The 27,693-nt window shown below is 43.9% G+C and overlaps 1 protein-coding gene and 1 pseudogene across 1 annotated transcript; one reads left to right on the top strand and one right to left on the bottom strand.

The window, feature by feature from the left end:
* Positions 1–9,682: 9,682 nt before the first annotated feature.
* Positions 9,683–10,402, top strand: LOC142592887 (uncharacterized; annotated as a pseudogene).
* An 11,634-nt stretch (positions 10,403–22,036) lies between these two features.
* LOC142592955 (transcription factor SOX-17-like) lies at positions 22,037–23,496 on the bottom strand. Its single transcript, XM_075705749.1, has 2 exons — positions 23,193–23,496; positions 22,037–22,977 (listed from the first exon to the last, which is right to left on the bottom strand). Exons 1-2 carry the CDS (start codon positions 23,494–23,496, stop codon positions 22,037–22,039), a joined length of 1,245 nt encoding a protein of 414 aa, XP_075561864.1.
* Positions 23,497–27,693: the final 4,197 nt, after the last annotated feature.

Here is a 27,693-nt window from a genome sequence, read left to right as displayed (position 1 = left end):
GGTGAGCTCCTCTGCCAGCTCCCTCAGTACTCTCGGGTGGATCCCATCTGGCCCCATAGACTTGTGAGCATCCAGGTGGCATAGCAGGTTGTTAACTGCTTTGTCCTGGACTATGAGGGCTGCATTCTGGTCCCTATCCCTATCTTCTAGCTCAGGGTCCTGAGTACCCTGGGGATGACCAGTCTGGCTATTAAAGATAGAGGCAAAGAAGGCGTTAAGTACCTCAGAAGTACCTCATGTGGTCCCTGCCACACCTTCCTCCTCAGGGGAGGACTCCTCACACTCTTCCCCTGCTCCAGCGTGGGGTCCCACCCACGGGAGACAGTCCTCCATTAACTTCTCCAAGGTGGGTCCTTCCTACGGGCTACAGTTCTTCACGAACTGCTCCAGCGTGGGTCCCTTCCACGGGGTGCAGTCCTTCAGGAGCAGACTGCTCCAGTGTGGGTCATCCACAGTGGGTCATCCACAGGTCCACAAGTCCTGCCAGCAAACCTGCTCCAGCGTGGGCTCCTCTTTCCACAGGTCCACAGGTCCTGCCAGGAGCCTGCTCCAGCTCGGGCTTCCCACGGGGACACAGCCTCCTTCAGGCACATCCCCCTGCTCCAGCATGGGGTCCTCCCCAGGCTGCAGGTGGATATCTGCTCCACCGTGGGCCTCCATGGGCTGCAGGGGCACAGCTGCCTCACCATGGGCTTCACCATGGGCTGCAGGGGAATCTCTGCTCTACTGCCTGGAGCACCCCTCCTTCTTCCCTGACCTTGGTGTCTGCAGGGTTGTTCCTCTCCCATATTCTCACTCCTCACTCCAGCTGCAGTTTGTGTCCCAGGTTGTTTGGTTTGGGTTTTTTTTCCCTTCTTAAATATGTTATCCCAGAGGCACTACCACTGTTGCTGATGGGCTTGGCCTTGGCCAGCAGTGGGTCCGTCTTGGAGCCGGCTGGCATTGGCTCTATCGGACATAGGGGAAGCTTCTGACAGCTTCTCACAGAAGCCACCCCTGTAGTCCCACCACGACCAAAACCTTGCCACGCAAACCCAATACACTCCCAAGTGCAGTGCTTTGGGAAAGTGTATTGCCTGAACTCAAGGGCAGTTACTTTCTACAGCTGTGATGATCGTACAAATATAGAACAAAACCCAGCAGGCCTCGTACAGCTATTTATAGTGCTGGGATTTGCCCTAGTGGCATCTCTCATGTTCAGTTACTGATTCAGGGGTTTTTTTTTAGTGCAGAGATTGCCTTTCTTTTTACTCTACCATTACATTTCCTTGACTGAAAAAGTCGTTGCAAACAACGTATTAATTAAAAACTGCCTATTTAGTAACATCTGCTTGCCATGATGGCTTAAAAACCCTGGATTCTTTTTAAAATGTTTATATATAGACTGGCTGCTGAGCTATACATGCTGCAGCAAGTCTTCCACCTGCTGGACAAAAGGCAGCAGTAAGCTTCCTTAACAGGAAACAGATGCAACAAATATCTGTGAGCTACACAATGACCAAAAAAAAAGAAAAGGCAACATCAAGGTTCCCTTGTTCTTGTCTAAGTGCATTAAGTAAATAAATAAAGGTGAAAATGCAGTCATCTGACTGAAAGGATACAAAGAGGTCAAGCATTTGTTGCCGAGGGCGACCTGTTCTACTTCCCCAATATTCCTCTTTTAATAAACTCTTCTTACAAGGTCTCTTTATTTGTGCTTTTGCAAAGGACTTGCATTACTTGAAACGGAAATACTACAGGTCTTCTGCCTTTTGGGCTGTTCTGGATTGATAACCCCCCTAATAAAGCAAGTAGAGAGATTTCCCTCTTTGGCTTCTTTGTCTAGCTCGGGTGGTTGGCTAAATCAGAATATCATGTAGCCTGTGATCCTAAACCAGCTGAGCAATTGTCAGAACCCCATGTCCTCAAGCAGATTCAGCCTGGATGCCAGGCTGGGCACTGAGGGCTTTTACTCCCGGATCCGCCCAGGGGGAGGGCTGTTCCCCTGCCGCTCCCGGGGGGACAAGTGATCCCGCTGTGATTGGGGGGGAACATGTTGCTGAACCTGCATCTCAAGAAGACATGAAAAAGCCTTTCAGCAGTGTACAGCTCTGTACCAAACTACAGGGTGTTATCTACTGACTCAAAGAAGCAGGAACATGATCTTTGCTAGAGTTCACTTCGGTCTTTCAAAGCTCAACTACGTTATTTATTATGTAGCTTCCTTTGAGGCTCCCAGCAGCATTCTTCCCTGAGATACTGCCTAAGGCTTGAGCAAACCAAGGATGCAAACGGAAAGGCTGCAGGTGTCCTTTGCTGTTATCCACTCTCCTCTAAATCCTACACATCATCAAGAGGGGGGAAGGTTGTGAAATTGCAACTAAAGTTAGGAAAAGATGAGTTACAAAATCTTGTGGGAGTGTTCAGGGATCTTAAACGGGATTAGCAGGCATTACCAATGATGGAGAGCTGAGCCATAACATGGGCTTTGTAGCTTCTAGATCTTGACAACAGAAAATTGAGAATTTTTGGCATAGAAAAATTATACTCATTACACTGCCCTTAGCAATAGCAAATATAAACAGGGCTCAGTGTTATGAAATTTATATTCAGAAATTAAAGACCAGACAAAAGGTACAAATGAAGCTGGTTGGAGACCTCATATTTTATGTTGCCCAAGGCACTACAAAATGATCATCTGCATATATATGTACACACATGCATGCACATGCATATAGAGATGCATATATGTATCAGCTACTTTAAAGGGTCCGTTTCACAAAGCTAAACATAGTTTAGTGAAACTAGTTGCAAGAAAATATTTTTTTTAATGTGTAATAATTTGGAAACGAGCCAGTTGCTCAAGAAGCCAAAATCTGAGAGACAAATAATTTTAAAAGTAAATAAAATTGCATAGAAGAAAACTAATGACAATCATAAAAACCAGCAATAAAAGAACTGTGATGAGAAAAGATTGGGAATGATTTTTAAGTAAACTAAGAATAAAGTCAATGTAATGGTATTACTATAAATCCTCAGTGATAATGGGGACACAGCAGAAATGTACAAATGTACAAAGTGAATAGTTCGCTAACCTGTTTTATGCACAGATAATCAGATGCAGTCATACCATAAGGTTGATGAAATTCTATTTTGTTTCAGCGGTAATGAAGGAGGTTTCTATAAAAAGCTTACTGAAGTTGGATATTTTTTGATCAACAGGTTGGGACCATTAGAAAAGTTAGAAAAAGGGTTAGAAAAACAGCTGGCAGAGGAACTCTGAAGAATGCTTCACGATTTTCAGGTCAGAGAATGCTGTGAATGATTCAGGACACTGAAAGAAAGTTAGTCTGTGTCAGTATTAACAAATATAATTTGGATAACTTCAATACTATAGGGCCTGCCGACCTCTTAAAAATCCTGGATAAAACAAAACAGTGCCTGCAGCAGAACTCAGTCAATAAAAATGCTAAGAATGATAGTTACATGCTAATTTATGTGTGTTTACATTAGATCATGGCAACTGGTTTGATAGATTTTTTTTATGGCATTACAAGTCGAGCTGATAATAACAAATAGTGTCAGTGCAACATACTCAGATCATCAAATGAAGGCACTTTCATACTTGCTCCACCCATACTCTGTGCTGGCCAGCCAAAGGCCAGGCTGGCTGTGTAATTCCCGTCCGCAAGCAGTGGCACGTGCTTATAATCAGGATACTGCTCAGCACTGGACTAGCACAGCCACATGGTATCTGGACATAAGCTGTGTTTTTTAATGGGATTCCATAGGATCAGTTCTTATCTCCTCCAACTTAACACTTCTGGAAGAAAACAAAGTCATTACAGAAGATGTGAAGGCTAGGGAAAAGGCAAATAACAGAAAGGGTAGAGTTCACTGATACAGAGCAATCAAGATCACATGGTAACGTGGACACAAGCAATCCCAATGCATTTCAAGATAAGCAAATGTAAAGTCATGCATAGGAACAAAGACAATGACTTCTGCTCTGGTAATCAGAAACACTGAAAAGGATTATCAAATGGACATGGATTTTTAGAGAATTCTGTGCCCAGAGGGGCTACTGTGATTCTGGGATGTTTAAAAAGAGGAATATGAAGGAGGAACGGAAAATAGGAGCACAGAGGTTCCATTAGCTCTGTGTTTGGCAGTGCTGCATCTTCTTTCAGAAAAGCATAACCTGTTTTCAGGTTCATATGTTGAAAAGAACATTGATCAGTTACAATGACATCAAAGACCATTACAGGGATGATTCAGAGGTTTGATGGTGCAGGACTCCAGAGACTCAATCTTTTCAGCTTAACAGAGAAAAGCTGAAGCAATGATTTGATCACATTCTTAAAGTACCTAGATGGAAAACACTGGCACTACAACATTTTTCAGGCTAGCAGCAAAGACACAGTAAGACCCAATGGCTGGAAATCAAAGCCAAAAATTCAGAAGAGAGAGAACATAAATGCTAACAATGAGAGTACTTGCCTGTTAGTTAAAACCATTTTTTTCCAATATTGAATAGTAAATATCTAAGACTGTAAGCTTATTCTGAATGTTGAAGTAATGTAAATAAAAAATTGGTGCACTTATATAAAACATTAATACATTGGATCATGTATTATTTAATTCTGTGTTAGTATAATTTTCATTACTGGGCAGTTTTAAAATTATGATTGGATTAACAGTATTGTATATGTAACATTGTACTATATGTATATACTATATGTATATACTATATGTATATGTAACAGTATTGTATACGTAACATTGTATTGTATCCAATTATCAATTACATAAAGTTGGCCTATTTTATTAAAATAAACAGACAGTGATAATATTTGTAAAAATAAACTGATTCACGATGAAAATGCTTAGATAAGGTCTCTGTCAAGGCACAGTTCAATTTTTGACCAAAGACTACTAACAAAGTCAGACAGTTGATTGGTTTTGCTTACACTTCCAAAGCAAACCATCCTCAATCATAGATGAGATTGGGAAAATAATTCTTCCAAAAGATACATTTTAACAAAGGAGGGGGAAAAATTCCTCAGAATAAAATTTTTGGGAAAGCTTAGACAAAGGTTTTGCTATACGACTCATAGAAAAAAACATATTGGGAAGATAACGAGTAGTGTAAGCAGATAAACATCCTGATTTACACCCCTCAGATAGCTAAAACTCTCAGTATTTCATTTTTGGAAAGAAAATTAAATATCTAAAAATATTTTCATATCTCTTAATGTATCAACATGTGTGCACTGAAGCATTAAAATGCTATTTACTGGCAATGATTTGCATCACTTTGTAAATTCTAACTTAAAGCCAAAACAAAAAGGTTAAAATTAAAATATCATTCCTGTCCTCAAAGATCAATTGTTTGGCCTTTTTTAAACTTCCTGTTTTGCTGTATAGGAACTCTTCTTTATCACACTCGATTCACGGAACATGCTATTATTGTTTTGCTTTGCTTTACTCCCCATCAGCAAAAAACTACTGCACCTGAACAAGACGCTAAACCCCTTTTCCATGCATGTTTTCTCACAGAATAAACTGACATCAGTAGATTGTTTGCTTTTAATCCTGACACCCCCCCGACCTATTTTTGAAACAAATTTTATTTTAGGATGTCCTGACTCTGATACTAAATTGGAAACCCTGGTGTGAATTTTATAGAACACTGTTTCCTTTTATAGAGGATGTTCACAGCTAATCTGTCATCTACAGGGCAGACAGAGGCCAGAAGGCTAGGAAACCAAGACAGGTGGCCTAACAGAAGCCTGAAACCTAAACTTTTTTGGCAGTTTGTGCTAAACTAAATTGCAGGGAATCCAAGTATTTTCTTACTGTACCTTATTTCACTAACACTATAAAAAAAACCAGCTCTGTAAAAGAATAGGCAAACATTGATCAGAAACACTTTCTTGCAGAACAGTTCTTCCTCCTAGATAAAGGTGGGCAGCAAATTCCCTGTTTCCCACAGATCTTTTCCCAAGGAGTTACGCCAGGAAATGAAGAATCCAGGTTTGTTCAGGCTCCCCACCCCAGCCCTGAAAACACCCACTTGGGCTTCTGTGTTTTCAACATGCTTTTAAAAAACGTATTTACATAAAGTCAGCGAGTGATGACAATCGCCCCTCATTCTTTATCATTAATAATGTAATTGAATGAAATTATTATTCTATGAAGTAACACTTTTTAATCATTAAGAACTTGTTAACTATTAGTTTTGTACATTGCCATGTGACTCAATGTAAATGCAGTGCATGGCAGCATTGTCGCCAAAGCAGCCATAAACGGAAGGTCTTTGACTCCTCCTTTTTCATAGCACATCAGCCGTCTCCAGGAGACAGACCATATGTAGTACCACACTCCTCATATCCTGATAAGACAGAGTGATTCTGAAAACAAAGCATAGTTTGTCCTTGTGCAGACAAGGTAGCGTGGAGATATGGGACCTAAGTCTGTAGGAGCGATCTTGAGTCAAGAGCAGCAGCAGAGAGAAATGGGTTACGCCAGTCCACATGGAGCTACTGTGCCAAGATTGTACTTAAACTCCCTGAGCTGGTTCATTTAGGCAGTAATCGGGAACTGGATTTCTACTGAGCTCCACAGCGTGCAATGTAGGTATCACCCAAATTATGCAGTGGAAACCTTCTCTGGCTCCCAGCTTTAACAAAAAGATGTGGAGCAGCAGCAAGTCCTGCTTTGGACGTATAATGACACATGAGCTACTCAGCTCAACATCTGCAGATCTACTGCATCCACGGCCTCAAACACCAGTGCAGTAAGGAGCGCCGGGTTTCCCCACAACCCATCAGAACAGTATGGGACACCTAAATGTGCTCCAACAGCACATTTGCTCCTTCTCTTTCACATCGGCTTTCCATTACATGGAAGGTCTTTATCTGGGCACCCAATTTGACTTTGAAGGCATCGGTTAGCAAGTCTTCACAGAAAAATTCCTCCTGAAGGCATTGCTTTCCAGACAAGCAGCAAGCTTTAACTTTCTTAACACCCATGCTGAACTAAAACCTAAAGGAAGAAATGCTGCTAAACATACAACCCAGAGTAGTTAACTTACTGAAAAACTTCCCATTTTGAAAACAGTAATACTGTTTTCTACTGTCACCATATTAAAGGCAGACACCAATCTAGTATTTGAGGAAGGGGGTTGCAAAGCACAGGAATAAAATATATATGTCTGTGTTTATGTGTATGTCTGCAAATGGGATGGAAGTATCTGTGTCAGTAAAAATAATTGCCACTACACAAAATAACTCTTCAGCTGCATTACAGTGTTTCCATTTATTATCTACAACATATAAACTATTTTACTGAAAAGGATATACACTGCAGACAAAGCACAGAAAAACAAGATAGTATGTACACTTTGAGAAAATTCCTGGCTTTCTGTTCCTGGCAATTTCTGTCTTCTCAGACATGTAAAATAAACATAGCTAGACTGACTTCAGCTTTTTTATGGTTCATAGCCCACAGTCCCAAAATCTGCCAAAATCTGCATGTACGGAGAAAAGGTATCAAAATGAAACACGAAAAAAATATTTTCCCTACTGCATTTTTCTACACTATCCCACCTGTTAGCAATTTCTCACAGGAGTATCTTTTATTCTTAGAAGGATTACATTATTTAATTTTTCATTTTGGACTTCTGTTAATAACACCAAATGAAATATTTTGTCTATCTAAAAAATGCTGCAGCATTCTGAAAATGCATCTTCTTAGTCAATAGTTTTTCAACACTAAGTTAACTTCTGCTTTTAACTTGGGAGTTTGCTGAATACAAGTATAGGATGTCTGGCAGAGATGGAAGACAAACCTTACAAACCTGAGAATCATGATACTTGACCCATAAATGCTGAACTAACAGGCTTTTTGACTGTCCCTCCTCCCAGTGGCCCTATACTCATTTTCTGCACAAACTTCCTCATCCCCTCTTTAAGGTAAAAGTAACAGTTCTACTAATTAAAAGGTTCTGCAGTGATTCTAGATTTTCTAATTGCTGTATTGGTGGCATCCTATTTTATATGTTATATATGTCATCTTGAAACATGTTTTTAAACCAGTTAAATACAATTTGTCAGCAATTACACCCTTATTTGGGATTAGAATGTCCTTTGTTAATTAGAATAGTCCCCTAATACAATCTTGCAAAGTATTTTAGCTCTGGATCTTGTGAGCCCCTAAGCTACCATCAACTCCACAAGTTTCTTAATTTACACCTGCTGAGATAGGATCAGCAGACTTGGGTTTGTTTAAATGAAAATTTCTGTTTGGATTACAGACTGAAGCTGCCTACACATGGGCGTACATATCAGGATAAACAGCCACCATAGGTGGCCACTCTCCAAATGGAAAACATTACAGAAAGTTGGCTGTACAGATAAAAGAAAATAAATAAAGGCATACTACAGGACAAGCATTTGCATTTACTGCATTTCAAACAATACAAAACTAATTTTGTTAATTTCAGAGTTACACTTCCATAAGCATTATAAAGTTCTTTAAGGTGTTGTAATGATGTGTATGTGTCTATGTGAGAACAGTTATACACAGGCCAAAGCTTTCAAAACTGATTAGCAATTGTCAGCCTATTTGTATCAATGTAATGCCTTACTTTCAGGAGACCAAGTGTTCATTTTTTGAGAAAAATGAATCAGACAAAATAATTTCCACATATATATGGCATAAACGCAGCTAAGAGTATTTTAAAATTAATAGGAACTTTATTTTCAGGTTTCTTATTAATAAGCTTTAACTTGAAGGTTAGTTTTCAGTGAATCTTTCGAGTAGGAAGAATCAAGAAGTGTGTTATCCATGAATTTGGAAAAAAAAAAAAAACCACAACTTTAAAATGTAATTTCCAGAAAATATCCCAATGCTCTTTTTAAGAAAATAAAACAATCAAGGGAAAAAAAGTCAAAAAATAGCTTTGTTTTGTAAATGGAGTCAAATATTACAAAGTCAGTTTCCAACCAAAGAAATCGGCATTAAGTAAAATTTGACATGGTATCATCACCTTTTCTGCAAATGCATTTATGATGAAAACAACTAAATTAATCCAATCTAAAATATTTGGATTATTCTTAAGAAAATGTACTCCTGACTTACACTGCCTCCAGATTTAAATATTCCGTTGCAACCGGCTATGTCAGATACTTGATTAAGTTGTTGGTTTTTCTAATACGAATCAACTACCATGTTTGATTTAGAGATTTGCTCCCTACTGCAATGTATTTAAGTAAAGTTGGCAGCTAGGAACATGACGTGATGAGCTGTCCATGCGAAAGGTTAAAATCAACAATTACAAAGCTTTTAGTTGTGAAAACAACCAGTAAATCTTGAGGCAAGCCAATAACATTTTCTTCTATTTTCTCACCAATTAAGAGAGATCCTCTTTCCTAGTCTGAGGTGCATGTAGGTTATCAGGTGTGTGTGTGCTTTTAGGATTAGCTGTGTTCATGGCAATACAATTACCTTGAGGAACTGGGAAGAGTTTGCACAGTCCAAGTCCAGCTTTTCCATGTTCCATTTCTCATATCACAAAATACTACACAGCCATTTGATTTCCACTGACTGCTGTCTGAACATTCACCTAGAGCAATAATTATGATTCATGGCTAGAGTGTATCAAAGTCAGTGTCTCTGGCTCTAATATATACTAAATTGAATGACTTACGATAAGTCATCTCCATTTCTCAATCTATTCACTAGGTATGACTACGGAAAAATTCACAGACGCATGGGAGGTAGAGTCAAGAAAAACGTCCACAATGGACAGGGTTTATCAGCAGTAGAAAACAATTCTAGGACCATCATATTTTTCCCTAAAATTCAACAATTATTTTTCTTTATAAAGAACTGTTACTGCACTGGTCCTATAACCACAAGAAACAGTGTGGCCAGCAGGGCTAGGGAACTGATTGTGCCCCTGTACTCGGCGCTGGTGAGGCCGCACCTGGAATACTGTGTTCAGTTTTGGGCCCCTCAATACAAGAAAGACATTGAGGTGCTGGAGCGTGTTCAGAGAAGGGCAACAAGGCTGGTGAAGGGTCTGGAGCACAGGCCTTATGAGGAGCGGCTGAGGGAACTGGGGTTGTTTAGCTTAGAGAAGAGGAGGCTGAGGGGAGACCTTATCGCTCTCTACAACTACCTGAAAGGAGGTTGTAGTGAGGTGGGTGTTGGTCTCTTCTCCCACATAGTTAGCGATAGGATGAGAGGAAATGGGCTCACGCTGCGCCAGGGGAGGTTTAGGTTGGATACTAGGAAAAATTTTTTCACTGAAAGAGTGGTCAAGCATTGGAACAGGCTGCCCAGGGAAGTGGTTGAGTCCCCATCCCTGGACGTGTTTAAAACACATGTAGATGTGGTGCTTAGGGACATGGTTTAGTGGGACTTGGCAGTGGTAGGTTTACCGTCGGACTCGATGATCTTAAAGGTCTTTTCCAACCTAAATGATCCTATGATTCTAAGGACATGCTCTTCCTTGTTCAACAGCTAGCACTTTGCTATTAAGGAACTCTCTACAAGAGACTGACATCTAACAGAGGTACCAAGTACTTCATTTAATAGGCACTAAATCATGGAAAATAATTATCCAATAAATTTTCCAGGTAGCCTGCAGTGGAAAAAAATATGAAAGGTGATTTTTTTATATTTTTATACACATACATACACACTCCTTTCCACTGTAATGCACACAGAAAACTGCACTCTTATGAGACTTAGTTTTGCTCGCTAAATGTTTCCAAATATCATAACTCCTCTTAACTAGGTATGAATTGAGTATTATTCTCCCTTCACTTAAAGCTCTGACTTTCATCTACAGGCTTGTTCCAGTCACCTGGTATGGCTGGTCTCTTAATTGCAATCTTTCTGAGGTGGGGGGACCTTTATATTGTGTTTGATTATACAGTATCTAGTGTGGGGCTGTCATCTGGTTGTCCTCTACCACAATGCAGAAAATAATCTTAAAACAATTGTCACATTATATGAGTAAAATATAAAATCCAAGTCAGTTTTGTTCAGACAATTTCCCACTTGCTGTACAAGATCAAGTGTAAATTCAGAGTCTGATCTTTGCTTTAGAAAAACTTTCACTTTAAATTTGCAGAAACAACCACGCAGTAGATGACCCTAGCTTTCTGACCACTTTACAGAGATTGGTGAGTTTGGGTACACTCTAAGGACAAGGTATCATGCTGAATGTATGAGTCTTCATACTAATAAAAATCTTGATATAAAGATAATAAAAATGAAAATACTATTATAAAATGGAGTCATATGGAGCATATGTTGCAGGAATGGATGATGGTGATTCAGCAGTGTGTGGCACTCCCTGGGAAATACTGTGAACTGTTTAATAAACTAATTTCCATAAAATTACACATCACCTCATGAATGGCACAGTACCTTCTCTACCACTGCCAAAAGGAGGTGCCTGCTCCTGTACAGATGTTCTCAGGATGGGGAAGAGTGTGTGAGGTTACTGAAGGTTGCTGATGGATGAAATGTGGAAGATGTTTGAGGGGGCTGAGTACCCGGGATTAATTTAGAGGAGGAAGTGAAAAGGAAGGTGGTGGAGTCATTTGTCATACAGCTGGGTGAGGGGAATGTCTGTGAGGAGCCAACGGAGAGGAACTCCCTGTGGTGTTCAGGTGCTGCACCTACTTCCATTCTTTTCCTGCACAGTCTATTGCTAACCGTTCCCTCACTGCTGGGATCCAACTCAAGAAACGAGGGAGCAGCTCTACTGTCATACCCTGTTAACACATTTTGAGAACTTCATGCTGTTTTGTTGATAAAGGAAAATATCAAAATGCATGTTATGACAATCTCTGAAATACTGTTTGTTCACACCATATTTTATATTGTGAAAGCAATTGCTTACATCTAGTACAATTCCATTTGCACTGAAAACACTATTAAAGTGCTTTTTAATAATACTTTATTTATGTTGGGGGGACAATAAATTGAGATAAATTATTTCGCCTTGTGGCCAAGGAGAACAGCTGATCACCATCTTTTCATTTGTGAGTAGACATTGAGCCTTCAATCTCTACTCATAAATCATGTTTTCAAACCTCTTCACCCACCCCTAGCTTATCTCTATCTTTCTTCAAGTGTGGTGTGCAAACATAGATGCAGTACTCACCTGAGGTCTCATAGCTACTTTGTATAGTGAAATAATTAACTCTTGGGTGTCACACATGTTCTTCTTCATGCTTGCCAAGATGACCTCTGGTTTTTTTCACAGCAGCTTTGTTGACCCAGATCATTAAGAACGTGATGAGAAAAGAAAGAGATTGAGGTAATGTATTTTATTTTACACTGCAGGGGACTAGGAATGTAACTGCAGTCAGTTATGTCTCAGCTGAGGTGCAGTAACTCCCCGCTAAGGAACAGCAACTGCTCAAACTGTTCTGGCTGAATCATTTCTAACCCCCAGTATTCTGTTAGATAAGTGGCTTGGTTCACATGCTACTATTGCCTTAAGATTCTCCCCCTTCATAAAGTCAGTTATTCTTTTCTTTACATTTGCACATTTATTAGTTGTGTTTTTCTTAATTGAATTTCTTCTTGTTGATCTCAGGTTATTTCTCAAAATTACCAGGATAACTATAACTTCTAGTTTTATCCTTTATAATGCTTGCAGCCCTTCCCAGGTTGATAAAATCCAGAAATTTTGTTAAGTATAATCTATATTCATTTGACTCATTATTAGAAGCACAAAATAAAGAAATGGACCTGTATCAGCATGCCATCTAAAATAACATTTCAATTCATAAGTGAAGGCACTGATAACTATTCTTAACTGTGATTTAATCTGGACCACATGTCCTCAATTTAAAAGAGAGTAACTGTCTTCCCCAGTATATTTTTTTACGTGCACTACAGGGACTTTATCCCCTTCTATAGTATGTAAAAGTTTTGACTGGGCAGGGCCAGCTCAATCAGCAGATCCCCTAGTGTTGACTAACCAGGCGGCCTTTGCTAAATGTGTATCCCAATGTTTGAATGTCCCACCACCCATTGCTCTCAGGTTAGTCTTTAACACTGCATCATATAATTCGATTTCCCCTGAGGCTAGTGATAAGGGGATGTGATATACCCACTCAATGCCATGCTCTTTGGCCCAGGCAGCGATGAGGTTCTTCTGGAAGTGAGTCCCACTGCCTGTTGCAACAACCTAAGGTCTCAACAATAGGCAGTTTTTTACAATAGCCCGTTTCTTCACCATTCTCATCACACCAAGGGCTAGTGTCACTGTTACCACAATTGGCTGGTGTCCTGGTTTCAGCTGGGATAGAGTTAATTTTCTTCCTAGTAGCTGGTATAGTGCTGTGTTTTGGATTTAGTATAAGAGTAATGTTGATAACACGCTGATGTTTTAGTTGCGACTGAGCAGTGCTTACACTAAGTCAAGGACTTTTCAGCTTCTCATACTGCCCTGCCAGCAAGGAGGCTGGAGGTGCACAAGAAGCTGGGAGGGGGCACAACCAGGACAGCTGACCCAAACTGGCCAAAGGGATATTCCATACCATATGATACCATGCTGAACCAAAAGACTGGGAGGAGTTGGCTGGGGTGGGGTGCATGGCCACTGCTCAGGAACTGGTTGGGCATCAGTCAGCGGGTGGTGAACAATTGCATTGTGCATCACTTGTTTTATATATTCCTTTATCATTATTATTATTTTTCTTTCCTTTTCTGTCCTATTAAATTGTCTCTACTTCAACCCACGAGTTTTACCTTTTTTCCAATTCTCTCCCTCATCCCACTGCAGGGGGAGTGAGCGAATGGCTGTGTGGTGTTCAGCTGCCTCCTGGGTTAAACCATGACACAACATCAAAAGTTCTACTATCATCAAGCTATATCTACTGCTTCTCCCTAAAACACTCAACCACTTACTCTACCAACATAGGAAATCATGTTGAATTGACAAAATTTGTTCTCGAAAAATCTGTCTGCTTTCTTTTAGTTTCTTTATCATCTCACTCCTTGTAATGTAGTGTTAATTGTTTCTTTTAATATCCTCCTGGTTATCAAAGTTAGGCCAAATGATGTGCAACCCTCCAGGCCAGGCTTTCCTTAAGAAAAATACTGTTCTTTTTCATTCCAGGGAATCTTCCTCAGGATTGTGAAATAGAATGTCATGATTACTCTCACTAAGTTACCTCTGATTTTTAGATTTTCCACCATGAGTTTCTACCAGTTCCAGCATTATTCTTTTTAGAAAATTGGAGATTGCATAAGTATCACTTTTGAAAATTTTACTTACACCTAGCAGTACAAAACCGTTGATTTAAAGGCCAAGTACAGACAAAAGCCAATTACCTTCCCACTTGAATAATTTTTTCCCTCAGTTCTTGACTACTGTTATTTTTTCCATTAGTTGTCCTTCTTCACTGCTTTGTATTTAAGATGCTATAAATACAGCACAGTGTTTCAGAGGATGGTCTCCTTGCTCATGCTGTAAGAGGAGGGAAAACTTGTTTGACAAATGAGCTTTCCAAGCTGTGACAGTCATAGTTAAAACTGACACTGTTTACCTTCCTGTTATCAAGGATAACAGAGGTAAACTTGGGAAATCAGTTAGTTTCTCTCGCTCTAACGTAAATCATGAGAACTCATGGAGGTTACAGATATTGGAAAATATCTGTAATTCCTGGATATTACTGTAGTTCTAATTTAGGAAGTATGAAGAGTGAAGTTAATGTGGTTTGTCTACACGGGACGTCACAACACTGTTATTGTTATTCATTACTTGGCACAAAGGGAGGTTTGGAGTATTTCCAGACAATCTACAAACTGGAGTAATTTCACGTAACACTTGAGGCAGCTGAAGAGGTAGCATCAGAAATGGGGTTTTATCTAGCTCAGACACTGAGATTCACTCCCAGGTGTCAATTTAAGAACACTTCAGGTCTATAATAAATTCAGCTCCAAAAGAAGCTATTTATACTGTATGAGCAATCACATATTCCAACCAAGACCCTGCTCTCAACCAAGGTGCTGCTTTACAAGGATGCAGGTTTTCAACAAGGTCCTATGTCATATCTGCCAGTCTTGTGATATTGTCTTGAATACCCCTAGGACATCTCAAATGGCATCAGACCGTGAAGTTTAGGCAAGTATAGCATTATTTGGAAGGTATTAGGGTCACAAAATCCATTAATGATGAATATATTGAAAAACTTGAGTGAATATTTCTCAGGCTGAACATAGCATGCAAGAATGATTACAAACTTTTCCAAAACTCGGGGGTATGCTATGGCCTTATTGTTGATGTAAATTCAAAGACAAAGTTAAAGGCAATCTTACTGTCACCTAGCTACAAAATGTTCAAAAACTCTGTCCCTTTTTTGAGATGTTAAGTTATTTTGTCCTTAGCAGAAGTAAAGATCCTCTAAACCATGAATAAAAGTGAACAGAATATTGTAACATTCTTGATTAGGCCAAAAGTCTGAAAAAGCATCTGAAAAGATTAGTACATACCATAATATGTATTTGTCTATACAGTCAGTTTGTTAAGCTTCTCTCTATGAAACAGGAATACAATTTTACATGTGATAGGAGGTCATAATGAAAAGTCTGTTGGCTTTTATTTCAGATCTCTAACCAGTAACATACAAAAATGTTCACATTGACAGAAAAAGATCTGGTAAGTTAAAAAAGTACTCTAATAACTTCATGAAAATGTATTTATTGTGGTTACAGACCACCAGCATCATGTTTCAGACTCTAACCAAAAAAGGAGTGTCATTAATGGCAGCACCAGTGTTACAGAGATGAGCAATAATCTTGTTATGATAGCGGAAAACCAAAATGAAAGGCAGATTGCTGGTCACTACCAAGAGCAACTGGCAACATTTTCTGAAGGTATTGAATGTAAAAGTGAGTAATGCAGGAAACAGAGCCGTGAAGGAATCAAACCTTTCCTCAAGGAAGAGGAGACTGCTTAATTGCCAGGCTGCAGAGGTGGGGAACAGCGTAAGTTACACTGCAGAAGGAATCCCAGGAATTTCTAATATTTCACTTAAGGGAAAATTCTAATCTTAGATGCACTGCTATCCACACTTGCCATCAGCAGATCACAACCAAAGGACACTAAAAGCAGCCAATACTTTTCCTATGTAAAATAAATTCTTAGCAGTGGTATTATAGTGTTGTGTAAAGTGAAAAGCTATGGCATTACACAAATCTAAACTAAAGTACATAAACAAATTGATTCTGGATTACAAAGGGCAGCTAGCTGCCCTGCTGAAGTTTAGGATTTCTGTAATTTTTTCTACAATACCCAGGTCATGCGTGCACAGCAAATTATATGAAGGCCATTCAGGAACAGTAAAATGAAAATTCTTGCCCAAGGATGTGTGTTGTAGCCAGGGACTGTTACACAAATAGAGGAAATAGGACAATTATGTCAAGGTTGTCAGGCAACAGAACAAGCCTGAACATGCTATGTTGTGTTACTGCAGTAGGCAGCTTCTCTACAGCAGTAAGCCCATATTGGCTGAACTATTAACAGGACATATATTTTGATAGCAACGAGTAGTCATCCTGAACTACTTCACATATACCAAGTCAATCCAAATAGCTCATCCTGACTGGCAGAAGCATTAAGGTTGTTAGGAATGCAAGAATATGCATGTCCAACTTACCCTAAAGAGTTTCAGTTGTGTATCAAATCAGATTTTTCAAATTCTGCTAAAACTAGAGAATTATCTATAAATACAAGCAAGTGATTTGCTCTCTGCTTCTAAACATAGATTACATACAAGACATTGCAATTTTTTTCATTTTTTCATAAAGTATAGGAATGAAGATTATGCTGCTACAAATTGTTACCAAGTGTTATTTTTCCTTTCTCAGCCATCTAGTGGTCATGTTCCCTGGCGAGACCTCCCCCTGAAGGCAGGCAGCATGGCTGTTTGCATCAACCTAACAACATTCTCAGCATGAAGCTTATTGAGGGAAAGCAGTTATTCAGGCTCCATCGTGCATATTTGATTTTTTCTTGTTATGAAAAAGATACAATACAGGAGTTGTGAACTCTGCTCCACATTTTTAAGAGGCGCAAACTTTGAAGCCGAATTAGTAACAGCAATTGTCGCCCCAGAAAAAGTTGTAAGCTGCTGCAGTTTTGCTATACTAGGATTATAAACAGAGGGAAGTGCTGTGTAGACCCAAACCCTCAATGGCACTTAGATGCTTCTCTGATGGTTTAGTCAACAACGTGCTGAAAGCTGCAACTCAGATGCCACCTGAAGCATTAGACATTTATGTATATACCACAAGCCACAAGAAAAGCTTCCAGTGCTGATATAAACTCAAAGCAGACAAGTTGCTCCAGCTACGGTTCCACGAACACTACTCTCAGAGGAAAACTGGACTAAACCCAACACCTAATAATTTAATTTGGATCGGTGTTATTGGTTTTGTCACCATGAAAAAGTTTGTGGAGCTACAACCTCAGATTTGTCACTTAAGGTGACACAGTTCTGACACAGGATTTTCAAACCGAGTGTTTTCCTCTTTCAGCAGTGGTGCTCTGAGCTTGACCTCCTTGATGCAAATTTTTGTTTAGATCTTTTACTTTCCATCTTGCCAAGACTCTCAAATTTCTAAAGAAAGTGTTTCACTGAGTGACAGGCTGTTTGGAAAATTGTCTGTCCTGAGATTAAATTCATCTGGATGAAAATTTTGTGAGTTTTGAAAGACAAAGCCTATTTCTCTACATCTTCCAACGAGAACAGACTGTAAGTGACTACATAAGCTTACTCACATAAATACGCCAACCCACTCAGTAAAGCGAACCCATCTGGATTGAGGTAGCTATCCCCCACAGTAATGACACGGAGTATAGGTGATGCTACCCTTGCTGGGAAGCTAGTAAGGAATGCTTTAGGTGCTGTAATGGGAAATCAGACTCTTCTCACATGGATGAAACACACGTGTCTCTCAGACTCCTCACAGGATGTTAAGAAAAGGCTGAAGGAGTAGAAGATCTTTGTTAGGCATTTCAATTTATGGCAACAAAATAACAGCCTTGTTATTTTTCACATCTTCTGTGGGGATTTCCAGACTATATCTGAGTAGGTATAAAACAGTGGGTTATTCCCCAAGACATTGTCCTGACCTATTCAGGAATAGCAGAATAGATCTTCTCTTTTTTGCCTCAGCTTTGCATGTGGGTTTCCCATTCTGCTTTCCAAGAATATTTGTAGTGAAATAACATAGGAAATTTCAGCTGAGAATAGAAGCAATAGCACTTGTATCTTGACAAATTCTAGCAAGTTTTCCTTGCATGAAATAGTTCCCTACAGGTTTAACCTGTAATCCCAATCAATGGTGAGTTAAGTCCATTCTTTTTAAAGCAAGCCCAGGACACTGTGAATCAAGGTTCTTACATCAATATTAGCGAGTACTTTCATAAAGTTACACTTTCAGACATCATACCCAATTCAAAAGTATGAAAAATCGATACATATTGCATCCATCTGCTGCCAAATCTGCTTCACTTGGCTCATGGAAACCACTGCCTGTTTTCACTGTTGATTTTAAATGAGCAAAATGATCATACGTTGACATCTTGAAAGAATACGCATGTAATCAAGGAAATACATGTAGTCTAGCTCACAGTAACTTACAGAAGTGATACTTTTCATTAAAATAATCAAAGCATAAAACAAAATCAAGACTACATTACCTGACTATACCTTAGACTTAGTTCTCCAGTAAGTAATACTAATCTGTGCATTTGAAACCAGAATTTGTATTGTATCAATCAATCCAAGTCCAATTCACAATGAATTCACAAATATAGGTTTACCTTTGCAGTTAATTTGAACACAACCTTTAGCCACAAAAACATATTCTAATATTCTTTATCTTTGCTCAACAGGGGACAAATTTTTGTTTTAAACAGGATGTGTGCAGGATAAATTTTGTTTCTAAATGGCAATAACAAGAAGCTTTAAAGTAAATCAGACACCGTAAAGTAATTCCACAATGCCTTGGAAAGAACCCAAGACTTGCTGGTACCTAAATATATGCTCTATGGGTAAATGGAGCAGCCACCCTGAATATGAACAATAACTATATTCCCCTGATAACTCCATAGAATACTCCATGAAATGAGTTTTCTCTCTGATAACAAAAAGGATGGAAATCGGTTTTCTCTGAACTGTTGCTTATTAAAAATGCAGAAGATGCTAGAATCCTACTTTAAACAACTACACAGTAAAATTTGATTTTAATGAAGAACTTTGTTTCTAAACCCTTACTTCAGCATTTTTCCATGTCAGGTACATGGAATTATTTTGTATCACAGTACAGCTACAATATACAAATTAATTATTTAATAATGAGAGGAGATATCCATAACAAAAGAGCCTCAGCATCTCAAAAATTTTTACTTTGCTTGTTACTATTTCACTATAGGTGAAATACATTTCTATAGCAAGTGTTCTGAAATAGTCTGAAAACAGCTGGAAACAGAAACTTAGAATTTATTTCACTGTGAAATTCCTGGAGACTGCATCAGGTTTCAGGACAACCAGTGCTTTAAAATTATTAGTATCTCAAATAGCACTTCTATACGCACATTGAAATGGTTTATACTGGTGCTCTTCATTTTGAGATTCCTTTTACTAGAGGACTTGTGAGATCATGATTAGTGTTTCAGGTTTATCTGTGTCAGGTGACATACATCATAACCTTTTGCTGTTTCAGTTTCTTTTTCTCAAAAGTCTGAAACTTATGTCATTAGTATTCTAAGAGCTGTGGCCCTTTCAAATTTGTAGAGATACATATAAATTATATTCATGCTTTAATCAAATCTAAGACAAACACCTAAATTAGCCATTACTTAGGACTGTGCTGCCATAGTTTAATTGGTTTTGTTCCACTAACTATCCTAGGCTTCTCCACTTTATACTGCAAACTGTAACCCAGAATTTAAAATCTATATATCAATTTACATTAATGTAGTAATCATTCCACATACAGCTATAAATGTATTGGTTCCTAAAACACTTAATATTTCCCTTGTCTGAAAATCCATATTCATTTAAGAAAGATTAAGATTTTCAATGAGTAAATCAATAGTTTTAAGAATATCTGCAAAGGAAACAATGTGTCTCTTACTATATTAATATGGAAACTAATGAAAGCAATGTGGCCTCTGCAGAACAGCTCTAGGGAATAAAATAAGTAATAAAATCCAATAAAATTATTTAATATGATTAAAATATTTAAGAGCATCCACACCCTGATTTCCAGCTTACCATACTGGTGGCCTTGGATGTATGATGACCCTTGATTTAGCACGACAGAAGAAAACACAGTCCCTTTAAGAGTTCCAGAAATGCGCTCTGATAATCTGAGTTGATCAGGACAGCCAGAACCACCAGAGATTGACATGCACAACACTTACCAGCCTATAAACTCCTCATGCAGCAGCTCCAGGAAACCAACAATGAATCAGGGCGAGGAATCGTACTTCAGTCATCACTGCCCACACTTTTGATCAGTGTCAAAGTAGGCGCTGCACAGGCAAGCTCCAACCACCCAACATGGAGCCAGGCAGCCGTACAAACCAGCTTGGTACCCAGAGCACACAAGGGGAAACTGTTAACCACACTACACATAACTGAGAAAGTGCTCAGTGTGGCCTGTGAATATATGACGAATTAGACTATCCCTACATAGGGTTTTTTGAAAAATATTTGTCTTATGCTTGAACCAATGCAGAAGTCAAATTACGTTCCTGTTCCTAAATTAGTGCCCACCTCTGGTAAATAGCCCAAATGCCTGAGTATTATACTTAGATGACATTGAATGTGGTACAGGTAGCGATGCCTGCACCTAATCTCAGACTTCCCATTTAGTTGTTAGCTTTATGCTTACCTGACAGTGCTATGATGAGAATGAGATGTAGTTGTACTCTTGCACTGGCAGAACCGTCACAGAGCAGTACAGCTGAACATGCTGAACACCTCCTGTTTTAATGGCTAGTTGATACCAGCAGTTGGTTGAGAGCGACCGAGATGAGCATTTGGGCTAATTTGTTTTTTCTCCTTACTGAAATAAGCCTGAACCCCATGACACAAAATGGCCTGAAGCTACCTGAAGGCAGGCGACAAAGTCAAAGAATTTGTAAATACAGTACCAATGCTATTTGTGAATTGTTTGGTTCAAACAGAAATCACTATGTAAAGCAAAACCACCTTCATGTCTACAAGTATCCAAATCCAATGGGCTTCCAGGCACACTTTAAAATTAGCATCTCAAACTTACCTAGCTTCTTTAGTTATAGAGACTATAGTTTCAGGGTGGAGGTTTTTCCCAATGCATTAATGACAATTGCAAATTCCAGCTAGCACTTAAAAACCAGGAAAAAAAAAACCCTACAAAAAAAAGGAGTGAAGTACAGTCACGTGTTCCATGAGACAGACAGCAGCCCAGGTCTAGCCATTCAGCTATGTAAAAGGAATACAGCCACACCTGGGAACGAACATCTTTGGTCCTGGAGACTGTTTTAGAGCCACTGTCATGGTGAAAGAAAGTGTCACACAGTATCTGCATTCGCATTACTCCACCTTAGGGCATGACTGACTTTAGATTAGTCTCCCTAAAGGGCTATGAGGCCAAAAAGAATCACAGAAACAGCTGTACATAAATTTATTTTCCTGAAGTACAAAAAAAGGATAAATAAAGTACAGTTCAAACCAGCTAAGAAAAATTGTTCTGGGCAAACAAGAAACGGTGCTGATGTTGCAAGAATAACGATAATTGTAGGCATGGACGTAAAAAAGGTGTAAACATGCTGGCACACCCATGGAAAAACAGTTTGAACCATGCTTTTAATCTGCACGACAGTAGCGTACTTCTGCCCAGAGGGGGGGTTGCAAAAGTCTCCCGATAAGATTCAAATAAATTACATAAATAGGAGCGGGGCCGGGCGCCTCCCTGCCAGTCCGCGGCGTGCCGCGCCGCGCCGCGCCGCCGGGCGAGTGCCTCACACGTCGGGGTAGCCGCAGTAGTAGACGGCGCTGCTGGCGTCCGACACGGCCGAGGAGAGGGGCCCCGCGCCCTCGGGCGCCGGCAGCCCGGCGGCGTCGTGGCCCGCGAAGGGCAGCCCCAGCTCGGGCTTGCAGGCGAAGCGCAGGTACTGCTCGAACTCGGTGCGGTCCACCTCGCCCAGCAGCTCCTCCGGCGGCAAGTGCTCCAGCTGCTCCCGGCACGGCGCCGCCTCGGGCGGCGGCGACGGCTGCCCCACCGCCCCCGGCGGCAGCGGCGGCGGCAGCGGGCCGCGCCCCGGGCCCGGCGGCTGGCACGCCTGCCCGTAGTAGGCGTGCAGCGGCGCCGGGCAGCCCAGCAGCCCCTGCAGCGAGCCGCCCGGCCCCAGCGCCTCGCCGGGCGGCAGGTGCCGGCGCAGCGCCGCGCCCGCCGGGCCCTCGCCCGCCGCCGCCGCCGCCGCCGCCGGGAACTCGCCCGCCGGGTGCGGCGCGTAGCCGTAGGGCGCCAGCGCGCACTCCTCCTGCAGCCCCGCCGCCAGGAACGGCGCCTCGCCCTCCGCCGCGTCCAGCGGCGACGGGTCCGGCGTCGGCAGGCTGTAGCCGTCGAAGCCGGCGCCCAGCGGCGGACAGTCCCGGTAGTGGCCCGCGCCCGCCGCCGCCGCCGCCGCGTAGCCCTGCTCGCCGTAGGGCAGGCCCAGGCCCTCCACGCACATCCTGCCGCCGCCGCCGGCCTCGCTGCCCAGCCCGGGCCCCGCCGCCGCCTCGCCCAGGCCGTGCTGCAGGAAGCCGCTCTCCACCCGCTTCAGGCGCTTCACCTGCTTCCGCCGCCGCGGCCGGTACTTGTAGTTGGGGTGGTCCTGCATGTGCTGCACCCGCAGCCGCTCCGCCTCCTCCACGAACGGACGCTTCTCCGCCAGCGACAGCGCCTTCCACGATTTACCTGCGCCCACCAGCGCCGTCAGACCGGCCGCCCGCCCGCCGACGCGCCGCCGCCGCCCACGGCCCGGCCCCCGGCCCCGCACGGCCCCCGGCCCCCCGCCACAGCGCGGCCCCCGCCCCGCCAGCCCACGGCTCCCCCCGCCCGCCGCCCGCAGCCCGGGCCCCGACGCCCTCCCGCCCGCCGCCTCCCCCGGCCCCCCCGGCCCCCGCGCTCACCCAGCATCTTGCTGAGCTCGGCGTTGTGCAGGTCCGGGTTCTGCTGCGCCAGCCGCTTGCGCTCGTCCTTCGCCCACACCATGAAGGCGTTCATGGGCCGCCGGATCCGCGCCTCGCTCTTGCTCCGGCCGCCCGCCGCCCCCGACGACGCCGCCGCCGCCTCGCCCTTCGCCTTCGCCTCGCCCAGCGGGCTCAGCGCCTCTGCCCACGGGCAGGCGCCCACGGCCGGCATCATGGCGGGCAGCGCGCACCGGCCCTGCGCCTGGTCGTCGCTGCTGGCGTAGCCCGCATCGGGGCTGCTCATCTCGGGACGCGCCGCCGAGGCCCACAGCTGCGGCGGGGCAGCGGGACGGGCTCGGCGCTCGGGCCCCGCTCGCTGCTGCTGCCGCCGCCGCCGCCGCCCGGCCCTATTTGAGCTGCGGCGCGGCCAATGGGGCCGCGGGGGCGGGCCCGCCGCGGGTCGGCGGCGGCAGCGGCGGTGGGGCGCGGAGCGGCCCCCGGGCTCCTCCCGGCCCGGCCCCGGCACCTGAGCAGGTCGGGGGGCCCTGCCGGCCCCCGCCCTCCCCCCCGACCGGCTGTCCCGCCGGGACGGCGCGGGGATGCTTCGCTGCATCCGCGCTCCCCGCCGCCGCGGCGTGGCACCGCGCCCCGGGAGGGGTTCCCTCCCCCCCGGCTGTCACCGTGGCTGCCCCGCGGGATCGCCTCTTGCCTGTCGGCCCGTGCTTTGCCGCCGTGGCAAGCTGGTTTCAAGAAATCACGGCGCGTTCAAAGTTGAGCCGAGCCTCGGAAGTTCATGGCAATATTTGGAAAGGCTGTGGAGACAATACCGTCTGTTTTTCCTAAAAAGGTCTTTTGCGGGGTTTTGCGAATTATTTTTATTACTGTCCGAATGCCACCATTGTGAGCGTGGTCCTGATAAAAGGGACGTGCTCGTCAGCTGTAATAATTCTTCCATTTTAAGCTTTCTAGCATTTGATCGTATTTCAGTCGTACCGATAACCCTGTTTTTCACTGCGTGCCGCGGAAGGTATTTTTTAGCTGCCATACTTCATGCAGGGTGAATGCACCCCAAATTTGCCCGCAACCGAGCACCCGAGAGATCTGCAGCCTTGGCATGACCTGGAGCGTCTTTGTTGGACGGCTTTGTTACGCATCGGAACTGTACGAGCCGAAACCATCCCGTGCCTTGACACATGAAATTACCGCTTCTTATTTAAATAAAAAGGCTGTGCAGTTACGGGCGGGGGGTAGGATACTCAGTAAATCGTGCCCTCCTTAATTAAGTTTGCCGGTCGTGCAGATCACGCCTTTTTTTTCTCCAATAAGGCGCGGTTTCCCCCGCCAGCCTCTCTCAGCCCCTCCGGCGGGCGGTGCTCCCGGCGGGGCCGGGCGGGGCGGGGCGGGGCGGGGGCTCCCGGGCGGGGGCCGGGGGCGGGAGCACCCCCGACAGCTCGCTGCCCTCGGGGAACCCCCTCTCTCCTCTCCACCGACCGATGCGGGAGTTTCTTAAGGCATCTTACAGGTTCTTGCCCGGTACGTCTGTGTCCGTGTTTCGCTTGAAGTCCAGAGCGAAAAATCTTGTGTTGGTTCGTAATAAAGAACAGCGCTGACGTGAGTAACTTAGCGCTTCGTCTTCCACATAAGGTGTGGAACTGAGAACCTGGAAAAGCGAATAGAAATGCCTGCAGGCTGGGAAGGGGCGGGGGGGACGGAATACATACTGGATGAACGATCAAGCGGCCTTTTAATGATAATAATGGTAATGATGTCAGCTTAAGTTTGACAGAAATCCGTTCGGACAGAAATTAGCTGACTATATTTACATTAAAACCCCTTAGACTGCGAGAAATAATAGCTTCTCCGCTCCAGTTTTTCACACCCATAGACACACACACAGAGAAATTATCACTTGTATTCTTTAGATACGGATTTTAAAATTCCCCAGTATAGAAGTATGCAGCCGTCCCGTTCCCTGCTGTAGCGCGGAGTCGACTTTTAGGGGACAATTTGACATCCTCGGGGGGGGGGGGGGGGGGGGGGGCGGGGGACGGGACGCGACCTGTCTTGCAGCTCCGCGTTGCTCCTCTCGGACGCCCGCCGAGAAGGCGGCGGCCCCGTCCTCTTATTTCAGCCCTGGGCGCCCGCCGCCGCGGCCGCCATCGGTCCCGTTCGGCAGCCGGGCAGAGGGGGCCACCGCGGGGCTTGGCCAGGAGGCCGCCGGGCGAGCGCTGCCGGCAGCGGGTGGCCCCGTGGGTCCCCCACCCGCAGCCTGCGCCTCCCCGGTCAGCCTGGGAACGGGCGCCCGCTGTCCCTGCGCGGCGGGCGCTGGAGAGATGGGTGCCGAACGTTTGGGCAGGAGACGCGCAATCTCAGCAGCGTGCTGCGGGTTTTCTTCGGCGGACACGAAGCGGGTCAGCCGGGGCAAATGGTGGCTGAGCGGGCCAGAGCACCGCCCGGCGAGCTGGGGTGACAGGACGCGACGCGTTCACAACACGCAAGAAGGTGACAGCATGAGTTTGCAGGGATTGTCGCGTAAAGCCGCTCTAATCATCATCATCGCCATCAGCAGCTGCCCTGGGTGCTAACGGCTTCCGAGCGCCAAACCCAAGAGATTCGGCAGCATAAAGAAAGGACATTAGGAGAGGCGGCCAATAAATCACATACTCCTCCACCTAAGTGTGGCTTTGAAAGGAGTTTCAGAAGTAACGTGTTGTAAACGCGTAATTCCACCCGCTCTTCAGTCTTGGGACGCCACAAGCGCCTGCGGGACACGGCGATGCGGAGCGAGAACAGACCATCGGTGCCGACGGCGGCGGGGTCCGGGGGGCTCTGCACCCCCCTAGGAGCGGGCAGAGGAAACAAGTAACTCACCCCTTCCTACGCGAGTGCCTACGCCTTCATCACCTGCCGTTTTACAGGGTAGAAACTGCTTATTCCCGCTGACAACCATTTTCTTCTTTTTTTTTTTTCTTCAGAAGGCGTGGGTTTTGTGGTTTTTTCCCCAGCCCAATGAATAAAACCGAGGATAGATTCAGCAGAGTCCAAAGCGGAGAGAAGTCACTCAGCTGCCACAACGGGAGCAAGGAAAATTACATAGCTGCTTTTGCTCCGGGCCAGGATTCACACCTTAGCTGAAATCTCTTTATGCCACGGACCTCCTGTGAGCTCCTGAGGAAATCACTCAGGGTGAAATACGTACACTTCAAGTACCAAAAAGCAGCAGCCTAGGAGAAGTCTGCCTGGTCAGCGCGCTGTGTCAGAGGCAGGCACAGTTACCGTATTTAAGAGCCTCTGTTCAAACACACGGAAAGTGAAAGACGCTGTCCTCTTTTTGTAGACGGGAAGCTGAAGCAGGGCGATGGAGCTCTGATCTTGCAGGCATTTAATTAGTCAACACATTAATTCTCTGTTTAACGTTAAGCGTACGTGGGTATGTAAGGACTGGAATTTACAGACCTGCCCATAACACAAGCTACTCGGTGCAGCAGCGCAGAGAGCGCTAGCCGCTGTCAGGCCCCGATGCACACTAATATCTAAGTAAAGAACGCGAGGAGGTATTTGCACTGCTTTTCTGTCCGATTGGAATGGCTGGGCAATTGCAACCGAATCTGGCAGCGGGTCTCAAGGGAAAGCAAAGCCCGGAGGCTGTTTGCACCCCTGTCATTGCCCGCTCCCGTGTGGCCGGCTGTGCTTTGCGGTACACCTTCCCTGTGGGTATGCTACAAGCAGCATTTTTTTTTTTTTTTAATGTCCTTCACAGGCAATGTAAACAGCGGGGGAAACGGGAGAGGTATTTTTTTCCAAAACAAGAGCAGAGTCGCCAAGTAAATAAATAAAACTTGTCTACAAGGAGAAATTCTGCAGCAGTATTGCTGCTGATGTCTACTACGGATTACTCTCTAATTTGAAAAACATATAGCTACCAGAAATGGATAGAAATCCGCTAAGTTAAGGTTGTTTTTTCAGAGCCCAAGACCACTGCTTCCTGACTTTTCCAGTCCCAGCTACTCTCCGCTAGTGAGTGTGTTTTTATTCTCCCTTCCTGACTTTTCCCTGCCACCTGCCCCGTACAGACGAACCTTAAGCTGGTTTTAATTCAGCACCTTTGTCCAAAACCTCGTTCTCTCAGACTAGGCCTACTTACTTTTCTACCGATTTGCCTAAGGAATAGAGAGCACACACAGGCGCACACACACCAAGGGGGAAAAAAAAAAAAAAGATAAAAGAAAACTCCTCTAATTGCAGTGCGACACCCACATAAGGAACTTGGCTGTGTTAGGAAAAATAGAGATCTGGCTAGGGGCCTCTTGAAACGCGACGAATTGGTAAGAAAGAGACAAAAAAGAAGAGGTGAATACTTTTGGGCACAAGTGGCCTGGGTGAGCTGCACAGAGCACTCTGTCCCTGGGAGAAAGGTCCTGAACGTGGTGCCCAGATAATGCCGTTGTTTAACTGGAGAGCAGCTGTTTTGGGAAGGTTAGAGAGGCGTTTAAAGATGTCA

This window comes from Pelecanus crispus, chromosome 2 (genome assembly GCF_030463565.1).
Source record: "Pelecanus crispus isolate bPelCri1 chromosome 2, bPelCri1.pri, whole genome shotgun sequence".
NCBI classification, from domain to species: Eukaryota; Metazoa; Chordata; class Aves; order Pelecaniformes; family Pelecanidae; genus Pelecanus; species Pelecanus crispus.
The sequence above is the reverse complement of the archived record's forward strand: the minus strand, read 5'-3'. Positions and strand labels throughout refer to the sequence as shown.